This window comes from Rattus rattus, chromosome 2 (assembly GCF_011064425.1).
Source record: "Rattus rattus isolate New Zealand chromosome 2, Rrattus_CSIRO_v1, whole genome shotgun sequence".
In the NCBI taxonomy this organism is placed as follows: domain Eukaryota; kingdom Metazoa; phylum Chordata; class Mammalia; order Rodentia; family Muridae; genus Rattus; species Rattus rattus.
The window spans coordinates 91,405,807-91,420,504 of record NC_046155.1 but is presented as its reverse complement, the minus strand read 5'-3'; the positions used below and the strand labels follow the sequence as shown (position 1 = coordinate 91,420,504).

The window sequence follows — 14,698 nt, the reverse complement described above, 5'->3', positions numbered from 1 at the left end:
CGGGGGAACTGGGGCTGTGGATGATATACATTTCTAGGAAGGAGTCCATCTAATAGCTAGGCAGTCTCTTGGGAGTAGTCTGCCTTGCATTTCTTTGAGATCAAATATATCCTGTATATATATATTTTTTTTTTAAATAAACACACAGAGAAAGAGAATTGACAGAGACAGACATAGACTTACCAGTCATCATACCAAAGTGTAGTACCATTTTTTAAAAATGGGTGCCCTGTAATCCCAGCACTTTGAGTGGGAGAGGGAGAAGGCAGAAAGTGCCACAGTTTGAGGCTTTCCTTGTATACATACCACATTTCTGGGCACCATTACTAACTACATCATGAGTCCCTATCTCAAAATTAACAGAAATCTTAAATTGCATGATTTATATTTCCAGATGCCCAGTAGATTTATTACAAATTTTAAAGCAATTTTTTTTCTTAAAAAATGAACAAGGCTGGGGAAAACAGTGATAATAGTTTTGTCTAACATAACCAAGCCCCAAGGTTTGATCCCTAGCACTGCAAAAATAAATAAATGGATGAATGAATACATATATGCAATATAAAATAGGAAAAGGGAAGTAAACAGATTATAGAATCTTACTTTATCTGTGGATTTCTTTCTTTCTTTTTTTTTTTTTTCTTTTGCTATAAAGAGTCCAGAGACATTAATTTGTTTCATTTCACTTTCTTTATTGACACTGGAGTTCTTTGTGTAGCTCTGGCTGTCCTGGAACTAGCTCTATAGACCAGGCTGGCCTGGAACTGAGAGATTCACCTGCCTCAGCCTCTTAAGTGCTGGGATTAAAGGTGTCCACTGCCACTGCCCAGCTTGATAAAAAGGTTGATTAAAAGGTGCTCACTAGGGGTTGGGGATTTAGCTCAGTGGTAGAGCGCTTGCCTCAGCAAGCGCAAGGCCCTGGGTTCGGTCCCCAGCTCCGAAAAAAAAAAAAAAGAGAGAGAGAGAGAAAAAAAAAGGTGCTCACTAGAGTCTGTCCTAAATAACTCCTTCAAGGTGGAAATAAGATGTGATAATAGTATAATTAAAGTAAGATAAGACTGTCCTTGGTAATTGCCATTGTTCACTAAGGAAACTAGTTTATGTGTTAAGTAGAAATGGTAGGTGTTGTAGGATGGATTTTTTTGGACTTTAAAAATATTAATTCTTGTTTGTTTTTTTTTTTTTTTTTTTTTTTATTAGTATACACTACCCCTGGAGCTGATAAATCAACAGAACCTGACTGAATGGGTAGAAATTTTGAAGACTGTTGTGAATAGGGATGTACCTAACGTAAGTTCCAAAGTGTTCATCTGTCTGTTCCCCACCCCCCTTCCTCTTTTTTTTGTATGTGCTAAGAGTTATTTCAGAAAAATAAGTTGCTTCCTGTATTTCATGCTAGGTTTCTTGTTTTATTTCCATTTTAACTCTACTGCTACATTGTAACCTAATAATCTGGCCGTGAACAGAGGAACAATTCAACCTTCTTGTTTACCACATTTTGTGGTTGCCTCACTTCAAAAAAAAAAAAACCCAAAGTATTGATATAATTCTTTTAATTTTTTTTTATTTTATATGTAAGGGTATTATGTTTGCATGTATGTATATGCCTGGTGCCATGGAGAACTTTATATACCATTAGGAGTCAGTATGCTTTTAACTGTTAATAAACCACTGTGTCTCCATCCCTGATATATAACTCCTATGCCAGAGAACTTAGCCTGTTTTTACGTATGCAACTTGGTGTATAATACATCAAGAGCTATCCACCGATATTCTTTTTAACACGGTGTACAATACATCAAGAGCTATCCACCAGTATTCTTTTTAACACTTAAATGGTGATTAGCTACAGTTGCCTTGATATTCCTACTAATCTTAACTTTCTCAGATAGGGAATAAGTAGATTATTAAATACCTGGTGACTTATGCACTATAAGTAGATATATCTTTAGTAATCACATGTTGATGGGGATACTCAGTGCAAAAGTGTTATGTGAGTATATTCCATTATGTGCTTTCACTCTTATATAAATACTAAAGGATAGAAGTTGATGATAGAATGGATAGTCCACTTGACTTACCAGATTTGGCATTGTTTTCAGTGGCAGTATATGAAGACTTCAGTTCTATAGTCTCTCTTTGTTAACTTAAAAGTATCATGAATATGTTAAGTAGGAATCAGCTTATTCTTTTAATGATTTTGTTGTTGGTCATACTTTTATTTATTTATGCTTAGGTTCTTTGCTTTCATGAAAGCTTATTCTTACCTGATGCAGTTATTTTCTCAATATTATTAAATAAATGTCTCTTTAAAGGAAACACTTCAAGTTGAAGAAGATGATAGACCAGAGTTACCTTGGTGGAAATGTAAAAAGTGGGCCTTACATATTTTAGCAAGACTTTTTGAAAGGTATGCTCTTGTCCATACATAGTAATTTAAATTTATTTTTTGCTGCTTGATATTATGAATATAAATACAAAGGAAATAATGGCCACATTCGTGTTCATATAGATATGGAAGCCCTGGGAATGTTTCTAAAGAGTATAATGAGTTTGCTGAAGTCTTTCTGAAGGCATTTGCTGTTGGTGTCCAGCAAGTAAGTCAAAGGTGTTTAAGTACACTTTCAAGTTTTTGATTTAAAGATTTTATGTTTATGGCTGTATTGCGTGCATGTATGTATACCATTTGAGCGTGTCAGGTGCCCTTAGAGCAGCAGTATTCAATCTGTGGGTTGCGACCCATTTGGGGGTCAGACAACCCTTGCACAGTGGTTACATATCATATCCTGCATATTAGTTATTTATTTACATTATGATTTATAACAACAAAATCACAATTATAAAGTAGGTACAACAATAATTTGATGGTTGGGGGTCATAACGTGAGTAGCTGATTCAGAGGGTTACTGCAATAGAAAGGTTAAGAACCACTGTTTTACAGACTAGAAGAGAATGTTATAAATAATTGTGTGCCAACATGTGAGTGCTGGGAGTCTAGACCAGGTCCTTTGGAAAAGTAGCTGTTGCCCTTAATGATTGCCTATCCTTTGCAGTTCCATTTGTGGTTGTTAGTTGATGTGGGTGGGTGGGTTTGTTGTGTTTCAGTAAAGGTTTTATCTCTTTGTCCTGGAACTCAGTTGGTAGACCAGGCTGGCTTCAAACTCAGAATCAACATATCTTTGCTTCATGAGGGATAGGTTTAAAAGAATGCACAACAGTATTCGGCTTTGGTTTTGTTTTATAGGACATTTTCACTATGTAGCCCAGGCTGGCTTGGACTGAACTATGTAGTTCAGACTGGCTTTATAGTCACAGAGATCCACTTTTTTTCCTCTCTGGAGTAATAGGAGTAGAGGTATATGCCACTGTACCTGACTCCAGTCCTAATTTCAAAAGTGTTTTTGAGAATTGTAATCTTCTTGCCTTGTTGGGCTTAAAGTTGGTCTTTTTGGGTGGTGGGGTTAAGGCTATGAGTTTGAATATAGTAATGCTTCTCAAATGCTGATTTGGGAGTGGTCGATATTATCCCAGTTTGAATAAATGGATTTACTTAATGGTGGCCAATGAGAGAGAAAGGAAAGAATTATCATGTTGAATACATTCTGTAAGATAGAAACTCACTTAGCATATTCATGAGTTTTCTGGAGATCCCAGTGGAAAGAGTCAGGGCAGAGCATAGTGTTTTTTCAATGAGGCTTTTAAGTTAAAGTAAAAATGTCAGAGATAAAATGAAATTGACGGCTAAATGTGCCAAGCAGAAACTGTCTAGAGTTTACGCCAAGAGTTCTCATTTAGGTTTCTTGTCAGGGCAGTTTACCCTGACTAAACTTCAAGCTTCTCTTCTCTGTTGTAGACAGTTGGGCTTTTTGTTTCTAGGTTTGTTTGTTTAATGTTCATTGGTGTTTCGCTTGCATGTATGTTTGTGTGGGAGTATCAGATCTCCTGAAACTAGTTATTACAGTTGTGAATTATCATATGGGTACTGGGAATTGAACCCAGCTCCTCTGGAAGGAAGAGCCAGTATTATTAACCACTGAGCCGTATCTCCAGATTCCGCCCTTCTTTTAAAGGGTTATATTTGGAAGTGTATGTATTCCAGAGCCATCTTACCATGCTGTTTATTATTTTGAATACCTTGGAAACAAATATATTTCTTCACAAAAGATTTTAAATATCCTTTTAAAGAATGTATTTTTGTTTTGTGGTGATATCTAGGCATGTGTTTTTACTAATTCAGAGTGTTAAATCTTATGTGAATTTTGTTTTAGATTTAACTTTTTGGGTTTTTTTTCCAAAGGTTTTATTGAAAGTGTTGTATCAGTACAAGGAGAAACAGTATATGGCTCCTCGCGTTTTACAGCAGACATTAAATTATATTAATCAAGGAGTTTCCCACGCTCTTACATGGAAGAACCTGAAGCCTCATATACAAGTAATAATTTTGTCTTTGCAATGCTTGTTTTCTTGATTGGTTCATGTGGTTTTGTTAGTAGTTGTAATGGAAATAAAATACTTGCCATAAAGGTAGAAAAATTGTTGAGTTTTTTTTTCTTAGTGTAAAAAAAACTTAGTTTTTTTTGATAGTGCAACAGAAAAAAGATACTTTGGAGTATTAAAGGTATTATGAACATTCATCCACGTACATTTTTATCTAAAATTCAATCATCAAGCTAGTATTTAAGCTATGACCATTAGATTATAGTGATATTTTTTAGTCACGTGATTTGGACTGTGTAGAGGACGATTTCTTCAGATTGTGTTTCACTTAATTGTCTTAACTGTTTTGGTAATTTACTAGGTTTAAGAGTCCTAGAGTTTGCTTCTCTGTTACTTGTCTTTTGCTCTTTGAGCACTAGAGATTGCATGCAGTTTATAGCAATGCTTATAGTCATGCTGTCAGCGTAAATGAAACAGCCTACCTATGCACAAGTATGTCTCAGAACATAATTGTTGTCATTGATAGACAGCTTAGGACTTAGGCTGAAATGTCTTAAATAAGTTACTGGGGATTGCTGTTAAATTTTATATATTTATTTTTTGTTTTGCTACTTATTGTAGATTGGACAGGTTAAATTTGAAAGCTGAAGGCTGTTACTTTCTTAACTTTTAAATTGCAGGGCATTATCCAAGATGTTATTTTTCCATTGATGTGCTATACAGATGCTGATGAGGAACTCTGGCAAGAAGATCCTTATGAATATATACGCATGAAGTTTGGTAAGAAAATTTGCCTTGCTACCTGGGTATGGTGGAGTAGGCCTGCAATCCCAAACCTAGGAAGGAAAGTGCAAGCTTATTTTCAGCTACATAAACAAATCCGAGGCTTGCATGAGCTGAATAAGACACTATCTTAAAAACAAAGCAGGGTCAGCAAGGTAGTTCAATGGGCAAGGTCCTTGCCTGATGAACTGAGGATTCACCAAGGAGAGAGGTGACCACTACCATATATTGATTGCTATGGTACGTACCTCCCCGTCTACACACACACTTCTAAGGAATAGAATGAAAAGGTTTGGTGTTTTGTTTTGTTTGTTTTGATTTGATTTGCTTTTTTTGGTCCTCACCAATCCAAGGGTTTTCCTGTCACCCAAGGATTTTTCTAACAGCCCTAGCTGTCCTGGAACTCACCACGTTCACTTGGAACTTACGGAGATATCTCCCCCACGCCCTTGCATTCTAAGTGTTGGTATTAATGCACCACCACTGCCTGGCTTTCTAAAGAAAATATTTTAAAATTTCCACATTCAGAATTTAGAATTAGTATTTTAGTTTAAGATTGGTTACAAAAACTTGTGAGCAGTTCGCCTCGACTTCATAAATCTTAATTTGTCTTGTACATTCTTTTAGGCCTATTTATTCATTACTGCACATTATCATAATTCTTTTTTAAAGGACACATCTTGAGGTGTGGTAACTGGATGTTTTTCTGACATGGTACTGTAGCTTTGAGTCTCATGTCACATGTATGGATGGGACCTGAAAAGATGCATATTGGTGTTGACACAGAAAGCACCAGAAAACCTAAAAGATTAATGTCTTGTACTTGATCTTGTCTGTTATGAATATACTGGGAGTTTTTTTGTGCTAGTGTTTTATATGAAGAATATTATTAAATATTCTGGTGGAAGGACATTTAATAATTAAAGAAAAGATGTAATTTGAGTGTGATGGGTCCTGGCTCAAATGCTAGGATCATTTGAATTTGACGTTCAGCATTGGCCAGGGAGACCTAGTAAGATCCCATCTCAGGAAAAAAAAGAACAGTTTGCAAATTGTATTTGCTGCTGCTGCTGCTGCTTCTCCTTCTCCTCCTCCTCCTCCTCCTCCTCCTTCTTCTTCTTCTTCTGGGAATGGGTATCTTAAGTAGCTGAGGCTTTCTCAAGTTAACCTTGAAAATGATGGAATTTTAGATGTATACCTAGATTAATTTTGCTCACACTTGGGAAGATTTGAAGTATTTAAAAGTTCGCTTTGGGGTTAGATTTGGCTCAGTGGTAGAGCTGCCCTATACACAAGGCCCCTGGGTTCGGTCCCCAGCTCTGGGAAAAAAAAAAAAAAAAAAAAAAAAAAAAAAAAAAAAGTTCCGCTTTTATATGCTTTATTTCCCGGTGATGGGGATCAGCTGTGGGACATTGTGCATGCCATGCAAGCTTTCTACCATAGAGTATAGAGTATACCCTAAGCCCATTAAACATAGTTGGTGTGGTTTTTTTTTTTTTTTTTTTTAAGATAGGGTCTGCTACTAACCTTGAACTTAAGATTTTGCTGGTTCAGCCTCCTTTACTGGAATTACAGGTATGCACCAGTACATCTGATAAAAGGAATTGATTTTTATTTATTTATTTATTTTTGGTTCTTTTTTTCGGAGCTGGGGACCGAGCCCAGGGCCTTGCGCTTCCTAGGCAAGCGCTCTACCACTGAGCTAAATCCCCAACCCCTGATTTTTACAAAATATAATTTGTAGATTATGGGATATGAAATATTTTACAAAGAAAATTAATAAACCAGCCACCCTATTCCATGTGTATACTCATAATTGAGGGAAGCAAGAGGAAGAGAAGTTTGACCCTGTCATAAAACACGCAAAAATTGTTTTCTCTAATTTTTCATCTTATATTTCTTCTCTAGATGTGTTCGAGGATTTCATTTCTCCTACTACTGCAGCTCAAACACTTTTGTTTACAGCCTGTAGTAAAAGGAAGGAGGTGAGTTATGAAGTACTTAATATTTGCTTTATTATTTTAAATTTCTTCAGGTTTACTTTTTTAAAATGTTAACAATGTGGATTTTTTTTTTGTTTACACTCTTCAAGAACTGTGGTTTATTCTATAACTGATTTTTTTGTTTGTTTGTTTGTTTGTTTCTTATTCAGGTACTGCAAAAGACTATGGGATTTTGTTACCAGATTCTTACTGAGCCGAATGCTGATCCTCGTAAAAAAGATGGAGCTTTGCATATGATTGGCTCTTTAGCTGAAATACTTCTGAAGGTATTCCTTTGTGTATGAGTGAGTGAGAGGGAAACTTATATGTTAATGGATATATTTAGTAATATATTTACATTTTATATATGCAATCATATACTTAGAAATGTTTTTTTTAACATTTATTTATTATGTATATATCATACACCTTTCTGCCTGCATGTATGCACCTGCAGGCCAGAAGAGGGCACCAGACCTGATTATAGATGGTTGTGAGCCACCATGTGGTTGCTGGGAATTGAACTCAAGATCTCTGGAAGAGCAGACAGTGCTCTTAACCTCTGAGCCATCTCTCCAGCCCCCTAGAAATGTATTTTTAACTATATTGTTTACACTTACATTTAATCATATATTAGTATGTCTGTAAATGTAACACTTGTGTGCAGTGCCTAGTTGCAGAACCAGAAGATACTGTATCTGGAGTTAAAGGCTGTTGTAAAATTCTGATGTGGGCTTTCAGATCTGAACACAGGTTATCTAGAACAATGAATGGTTTTAACTGCTGAGCCACCTTGGCAGTTCCTAAATTAGTATTTGCTTGTTTTTTTTTTTTTTTTCAGCCTTAAGTATAATATACATACTGTGAGGTTTGTCTATTGAGAGTATATAACTATGGCTGATGAACCAACAAACCTGAGGCCTAAGTTCAATCCTGGGCCTCACGTGGTATGACAGAATTAATTTCTACAAGTTGTCTTCTGACATCTACATGGCACTGAGGGAAACACACATAAAATAAATGTAATAAAAAGTAATTAAATGTTATGAATATTCCTTTAGAGGTTTGTGTAAGGAGGTACATTTTCATTTTGCATGTATCTAATTAGGAGACTAAATTTCTCATGTTTTATAAATGCAGAAAAATGTATAAAAACTAATGGCAGTAACATTTTAATAGCAGCAGCATATGACAGTTTTATTTCTCTGCATGCTTAATCCAAGGTTACTTTTTGCTTGTCTTGATTTTAATGTGTTTTTTTCAAGCTAGCCTCTAACTTGTGATATTTCTGTCTCCGTGTCTGAAATGCTGTTTCCAGTTTCAAGCTATTGTTCACAGTGTTTCCCTATTATTTTAGCCATCTTAGGCTAACATCAGGTTTAATAGTGATCTTTTAACCCTTCAGCCTCCCAGGTGAGAGGCTTGTACATTTGAGCCACCAAACCATTTTTATGACTAGAGCCATTTTTCTTATGTGACGTAGCATCTTTTGAGTTGTATGTCTCTTGTGACTCACATATACACCAAAAATAGTTTCGTGTGGTATTAGCTATTTCTTTGGAATTGGAATTAAATTGTATTTCCTCCATGTGTGTGAGTGTGTGAGAGAGATGGAGAGACATGGCAGAAGTCTTTTTTTTTTTTTTTAAGATTTATTTTATTTATCAAGTATAAGTAAGTATACTGTAACTGTCTTCAGACACACCAGAAGAGGGCACCAGATCTCATTACAGATGATTGTGAGCCACCATGTGATTGCTGGGAATTGAACTTAGGACCTCTGGAAGAGCAGTCAAAGCTCGTGAGCCATCTATTGAGCACCCCTTTTTTTTTTTTTTTTTTTTTTAAGATTTATTTATATATGTGGAGTATACTGTCGTTGTCTACAGACACAGTAGAAGAGGGCGTCAGATCCCATTACAGAGCCTCCATGTGGTTGCTGGGAATTGAACTCAGGACCTCTGGAAGAGCAGTCAGCGCTCTTAACTGCTGAGCCATCTCTCTAGTGGCAGAAGTCTTAATAGCTCCTGGAGATCAGCTCTACCTACCCCTGTGTGCTGGGATTATAAGCATAGGCTACTATGCCTAGGTTTTTAGGTGCTGCTGCTCAAACTCAAGTCTTAATACTTTTACTGATTAATTTTACCAATTATACTATCGATTCAGCCCCCTAAGTAGCTATTAGACCATTTTCTATCAAAACATAGGCTGATTGCTTTCCAGTTAGAGAAATCTCGAATCCATAATTGCTGGAACTCAGGAATCAGAGGTGAGATTCATCTTTGGTAAGGAGGCAAGCAAGAGCATGAATTCCATGCCGTGCTCAGGTTAAGGCCCTGCTTCAAAGAAAAAGATACTATAAAAATGAATGGGATGGATAACATGAGATTTAAGGGATTAGAATCAATTTGTGTCACTATTAGTCCCTTTTAACATTGTCATGTGTATTTGAACTTGAGACAATTATGTTTGGAACTGTATCAATTTTTTTTTATATTTACAGAAAAAGATCTACAAAGATCAAATGGAATACATGTTGCAAAATCATGTATTTCCTCTCTTCAGCAGTGAACTAGGCTACATGAGAGCAAGAGTAAGTTTTAATGTTGTATTATTTGATGTGTTTTTGTTTTGTAAGGAATGACTGAAAATAAAAACTTTGACTTGATAAAGTTAAGACTTCTTTTTCTGCGAGTCTGTCTGGCTGCTCTAGTGCTGTGTGCATAGTTGTCATCTATGTCTGGTAGCAGTTTCTGTCTGTGTTTTGCATTCAGATCTTGCTATCCACACAAAAGAGTACAGCCAAAGAATAACTTGGGATCATAGTACTGGTCTAGTGTTGTGTGTTTGAACACATCTCCCACTGGCCAGCCTCCAAATTCTCAGACAAAAACATTTGGAAAGAGCTAAGTTGGGGAAATCTATTGTAATGTCTTCAGAATCATATATACACCCATCCCTCCTTCCTCTTTTTAAAGGCTTGCTGGGTTCTTCACTATTTTTGTGAAGTGAAATTCAAAAGTGATCAAAACCTCCAAACAGCTTTAGAGCTGACAAGAAGATGTCTGATTGATGATCGAGAAATGCCTGTAAAAGTGGAAGCTGCCATTGCACTACAAGTGTTGATCAGCAATCAAGAAAAAGGTAAGTGGTTTGTATGTCACACACACCTTTACACAAACTCTTAAATAGAATTTTAGAAAGTAGCTTAACATAAATGAATGCGCTTTAGTTTTTGCTGTTTCTGTATCCAACTTATTAATTACCTGTTTGATAATACTCCTCCCCCCTCTTTTTCAGCTAAAGAATACATCACTCCATTTATCAGACCTGTAATGCAGGCTCTTCTTCATATTATAAGAGAAACAGAAAACGATGATCTTACAAATGTAATTCAGAAAATGATCTGTGAATATAGTGAAGAAGTTACTCCTATTGCTGTAGAAATGACACAACATCTGGTATGTTTGTTGTCTGAACCTCTTTTTACTGCAAAGATGTCGATTTTCTGTTTCATCCCTATAGTGCGTCAAAAGCAACTTACTTTCCCTCAAAGCAAATATTCCTTAGAACATACTGTGTACCATGTAGTATAAACCACTTGATTACTATTTAACTCATTTATTTCTCACATGGGTCTCTATTTTACATAGAGACAATGTGAGATAGGAAAAGTCTGAACAACTTGCTAGAGCTGCATGTAGTGTTGCTGAAGCTCATCTTACTGCTGTCACAGGGCAGGCTCGTTAGTTCAGTATCTGTGGGTTTCCAGAATACTCAGAATAGTTGATAAAATTACAAATGGCAAAACAGGAGCAAAGGCCGTTCAGTGGTTAAGACCGATAGGTGTTCTCCCAGAGAACCTGGGTTTGACTCCCAGCACTCACATGTAGGCTGAGAGTCATGTGCAGCTATCTGATACCCTTTTCTGGTTTATGTCAGCAGGCACCAGGCATAAAAGTGTTTCACAGAGATTCTTGAAATCAAAACACTCATATTAAGTGAAATTTATAAAAATAGGCAAATCCGCAACTTGGTTAGTCTGTACCTGTATTTGAGGATAATCAAATAAAGGATCTCAGCATGTTGCTGGTTCTAGCAATGAGTTTTTGAAATCAATCATTCATTCCTTTGGTGCTGATTGTATTAAAGATAATAATGATACACACATTCTGTACCTTGACTCATTACCCTCATGGTGTTAGCATGTAATCTCTCATTTCCAGTGACAGAAATGTCAAGAAGATGTTTAATGCCAGAGCAGTACCAGTTGACTCTGGACCTCTCAATCTTGTTAATCAAATTAGAGACATGGTTGTGCTCCCTCCTGGACATTTTACCAATGAAATTCCCAGGTCATTCTCAGCATGATGTTGCTTACCTGTAATCTCAGCAGAATGTGTCTGTGTATTGCAGACAGAATGTTTGAGGTCTGCCTGGGATATGCAGCCTGCCTCCTAGTCTCTGACTGCATGTGGGTATGTGTCTCCGGAGACCCCAGTCTTAAGAACAAAACATTGAATACATTGCATTTTCATGATTCTAGGCAATGACATTTAACCAAGTAATCCAGACTGGGCCAGATGAGGAAGGAAGCGATGACAAAGCCGTCACTGCTATGGGAATTTTAAATACAATTGACACACTTCTGAGTGTGGTTGAAGATCACAAAGAGGTAAAATCTAAACAAGTATAGAAAAGTTAACCTCAGTGAGGGTTTATAAAGCTTCATCTGCTTTGATTTATGTGTCTATGTGTATGTCAAGGCCTAGTTTTATGTACCCCTTTCAGCCTCTCAACCTGGCCATATGACTGCACAGTGCTTGGCTAGAGAGAATTTTAACCCTGCTTCCACTGTAATGAATTTAGTGTCAATACTTACATATGTATTTCCAGGCCATTTTTGCTTTTTGTTTGAAAATTAGAGATAGGCACACCCCATGTAAAATCATGTCCTTGTTTTTTGTTTAGCAAATGAGTATCTTTTAGAAGTTGAAAAGGGGGTGCTGGAGAGATGGCTCAGAGGTTAAGAGCACTGACTGCTCTTCCAGAGGTCCTGAGTTCAATTCCCAGCAACCACATAGTGGCTCATGACCATCTGTAAGGAGAACTGATGGCCTCTTCTGGTGTGTCTGAAGACAGCTACAGTGTACTTATAATAGATAAATAAATCTTATTGTATGTAATAAATCTGATTTATTGTATGTAATTTGTTGATAAATTTTACCTTGTGCATTTAATATTTGAATGGTTTTCACACATTACGGAGGACTCCATTCAGGTGGGATTTGCCATTAATCTTGATGGAGTTGAGACTTAAGCTTCATGGCTTACTATCTGTTGATTTGAAAAGTGGAACCTGGCATGGTAACATGAGTATTTAATCATGACAGAAACAGGAGGATATCTGATTTTCAGTTTACTCTGGTCTACATAGTCAGCTCCAGGGAATCCAACACTGCATTGTAAGACCCAGTTTTAGAAATCAAGACAGGAAATGGAAATTACATAGTTACTGGCATTGGTAGAAATAATCTCCTTTCAGATAATTTCAGTATAAATTAACTATAGTGACTTTCTATTTTAGTCTGTACTGATGTTATTTATATGCGTTTTGCATATTCAAAAGAGTATTGTGGGTTTGTTGTTTTTTTTTTTTTTTTAATTAAGTAAGTGGTTCCTTGTTTTTTGGGTTTTTTTTTTTTGGTTTTTTTTTGGTTTTTTTTCTTGTAATGATGTGACATTAAATGTCAGTGTTAGAATTGTTCAGAATTTCATATGTGGTGTTTCGGGGGGGGGTGTCTTGTTTTAAACAGAAACGTGACATTGTGACTTTGGTTAGGGTCCCTTACCAGTTCATCTTGTCTTTTAGATAACCCAGCAGCTTGAGGGGATCTGCTTACAAGTCATCGGGACCGTTTTACAGCAGCACGTCTTAGGTAGCTCACCTCTGTTTACTGTTTATACTGTTCACCAGTGGTAAGCACTCCATGACAATTTGGCTATTCTCTTCTAGAATTCTATGAGGAGATCTTTTCTTTGGCACATAGTCTGACATGTCAACAAGTATCTCCACAGATGTGGCAGTTACTGCCCCTTGTATTTGAGGTATTCCAGCAAGATGGCTTTGATTACTTTACAGGTAAAGTCAAATCAGTGTGGACGTGTTTACTTTTCCTCTTCCTTCATTGTGGTTACACATAACTTATCATTTGAACATCATGTGCACTTTCTCCTTTAACTGCTGAATTGTTCAGATAAACGTTAGCAATTAATGGCCAAGGATGTGGTGCACATTAACTGCTTTTGTGTTGGGATTTTTGCTTTTTAAAAACAAACGCATTCTGTAATTCTTTATATAATAAGTATACATGTGCATATTATTTTTGTTCACAATTAAGGATAGAGACATTATATTGTCATATTTGCCTTTTTGGTGAGGAAAATTTTTAAGAAAAGAAGATGAAGATATTTTATTATAAAAATGTATGAGATGGGTGTGATGGTGCCTAAATGTACCAGCATTTGGAAGCAAGTGTGTCAGGAAGTGTATCCTTCCTTGGTACCTAATCAGTTTCAGATTAGCTTCGGCTATAACTGTAAGAGACTCCGTCATGGGAGTAGAGGGGGTACACAAAAGATAATGATGTACAATTGATTTTTCTTTTCTACTGTAGACATGATGCCTCTTCTACATAACTATGTAACAGTTGATACAGATACCCTTCTATCTGATACCAAGTATCTTGAAATGATATACAGCATGTGTAAAAAGGTAGGCCATTTTATAATGCCAGAGGGTTGTTATGAAATGATAAAGATACATGTTACATAATTTGCTGAACACAGGACGCCTGGACAGACAAGGGCTTTAAAATTATTTCAGAGAAGGGCATCGTTTACTCATGGTTGTGGGTTAAACCAGGATGATGTGGTATATAGCACATGGTGATATCTTGACAAAATTGGAATGAAACAAAAGGAAGTGCTTGGGTTGGAAATAAGAATTCAGTGTTGAGCATTTGCCTTTTAAATAGAAGATTCTGAGTAGATGACTTCTGAGGGCTTTTTCTGCTTGTTTGTTTGAAGATCAGACCTAAAAGAGGTTTGCAAAAAAGAAAATGCAAGGGTTTGGTTGAAAATGGTGGCACACGGGGTTGGGGATTTAGCTCAGAGGGGTTGGGGATTTAGCTCAGCGGTAGAGCACTTGCCTAGCAAGTGCAAGGCCCTGGGTTTGGTCCCCAGCTCCGAAAAAAAGAAAAAAAAAAGAAAAAAAAGAAAAAAAGAAAATGGTGGCACACACCATTTTCCAGCACTGTGAGTTAGAGCCTAAACTGGTCTATATAGCAAATTTGAGACTAGTAAGAGTTAAATGGTGAAACCCTATCTTCAGGCAAACTATGAGACCTCAAGAAAAAAAGGAGTAAGATACTCTGCCATTTGGCTTATATTTTGTGGTTTTATAGTTGATGCCAAACAAATCCTCCGTCTCCTAG

The 14,698-nt window shown here is 36.5% G+C and overlaps 1 protein-coding gene and 1 non-coding gene across 2 annotated transcripts in view; both read left to right on the top strand.

Moving 5' to 3' along the window:
* Window positions 1-14,698, top strand: part of Ipo7 (importin 7) — a 39,612-nt gene that overhangs the window by 19,193 nt on the left and 5,721 nt on the right. Inside the window, exons 6-19 of the mRNA XM_032892917.1 lie at window positions 1,201-1,290; window positions 2,316-2,410; window positions 2,513-2,597; window positions 4,298-4,432; window positions 5,118-5,217; window positions 7,129-7,205; window positions 7,373-7,489; window positions 9,706-9,795; window positions 10,181-10,346; window positions 10,503-10,663; window positions 11,749-11,877; window positions 13,075-13,141; window positions 13,219-13,344; window positions 13,880-13,977. Of these exons, the coding sequence (XP_032748808.1) occupies window positions 1,201-1,290; window positions 2,316-2,410; window positions 2,513-2,597; window positions 4,298-4,432; window positions 5,118-5,217; window positions 7,129-7,205; window positions 7,373-7,489; window positions 9,706-9,795; window positions 10,181-10,346; window positions 10,503-10,663; window positions 11,749-11,877; window positions 13,075-13,141; window positions 13,219-13,344; window positions 13,880-13,977 (1,536 nt within the window). The remainder of the gene's footprint in view (window positions 1-1,200; window positions 1,291-2,315; window positions 2,411-2,512; window positions 2,598-4,297; window positions 4,433-5,117; window positions 5,218-7,128; window positions 7,206-7,372; window positions 7,490-9,705; window positions 9,796-10,180; window positions 10,347-10,502; window positions 10,664-11,748; window positions 11,878-13,074; window positions 13,142-13,218; window positions 13,345-13,879; window positions 13,978-14,698) is intronic.
* On the top strand, window positions 9,912-10,094 carry LOC116894960. Its single transcript, XR_004387154.1, has one exon. It is a non-coding gene; the product is annotated as a small nucleolar RNA SNORA23 (small nucleolar RNA).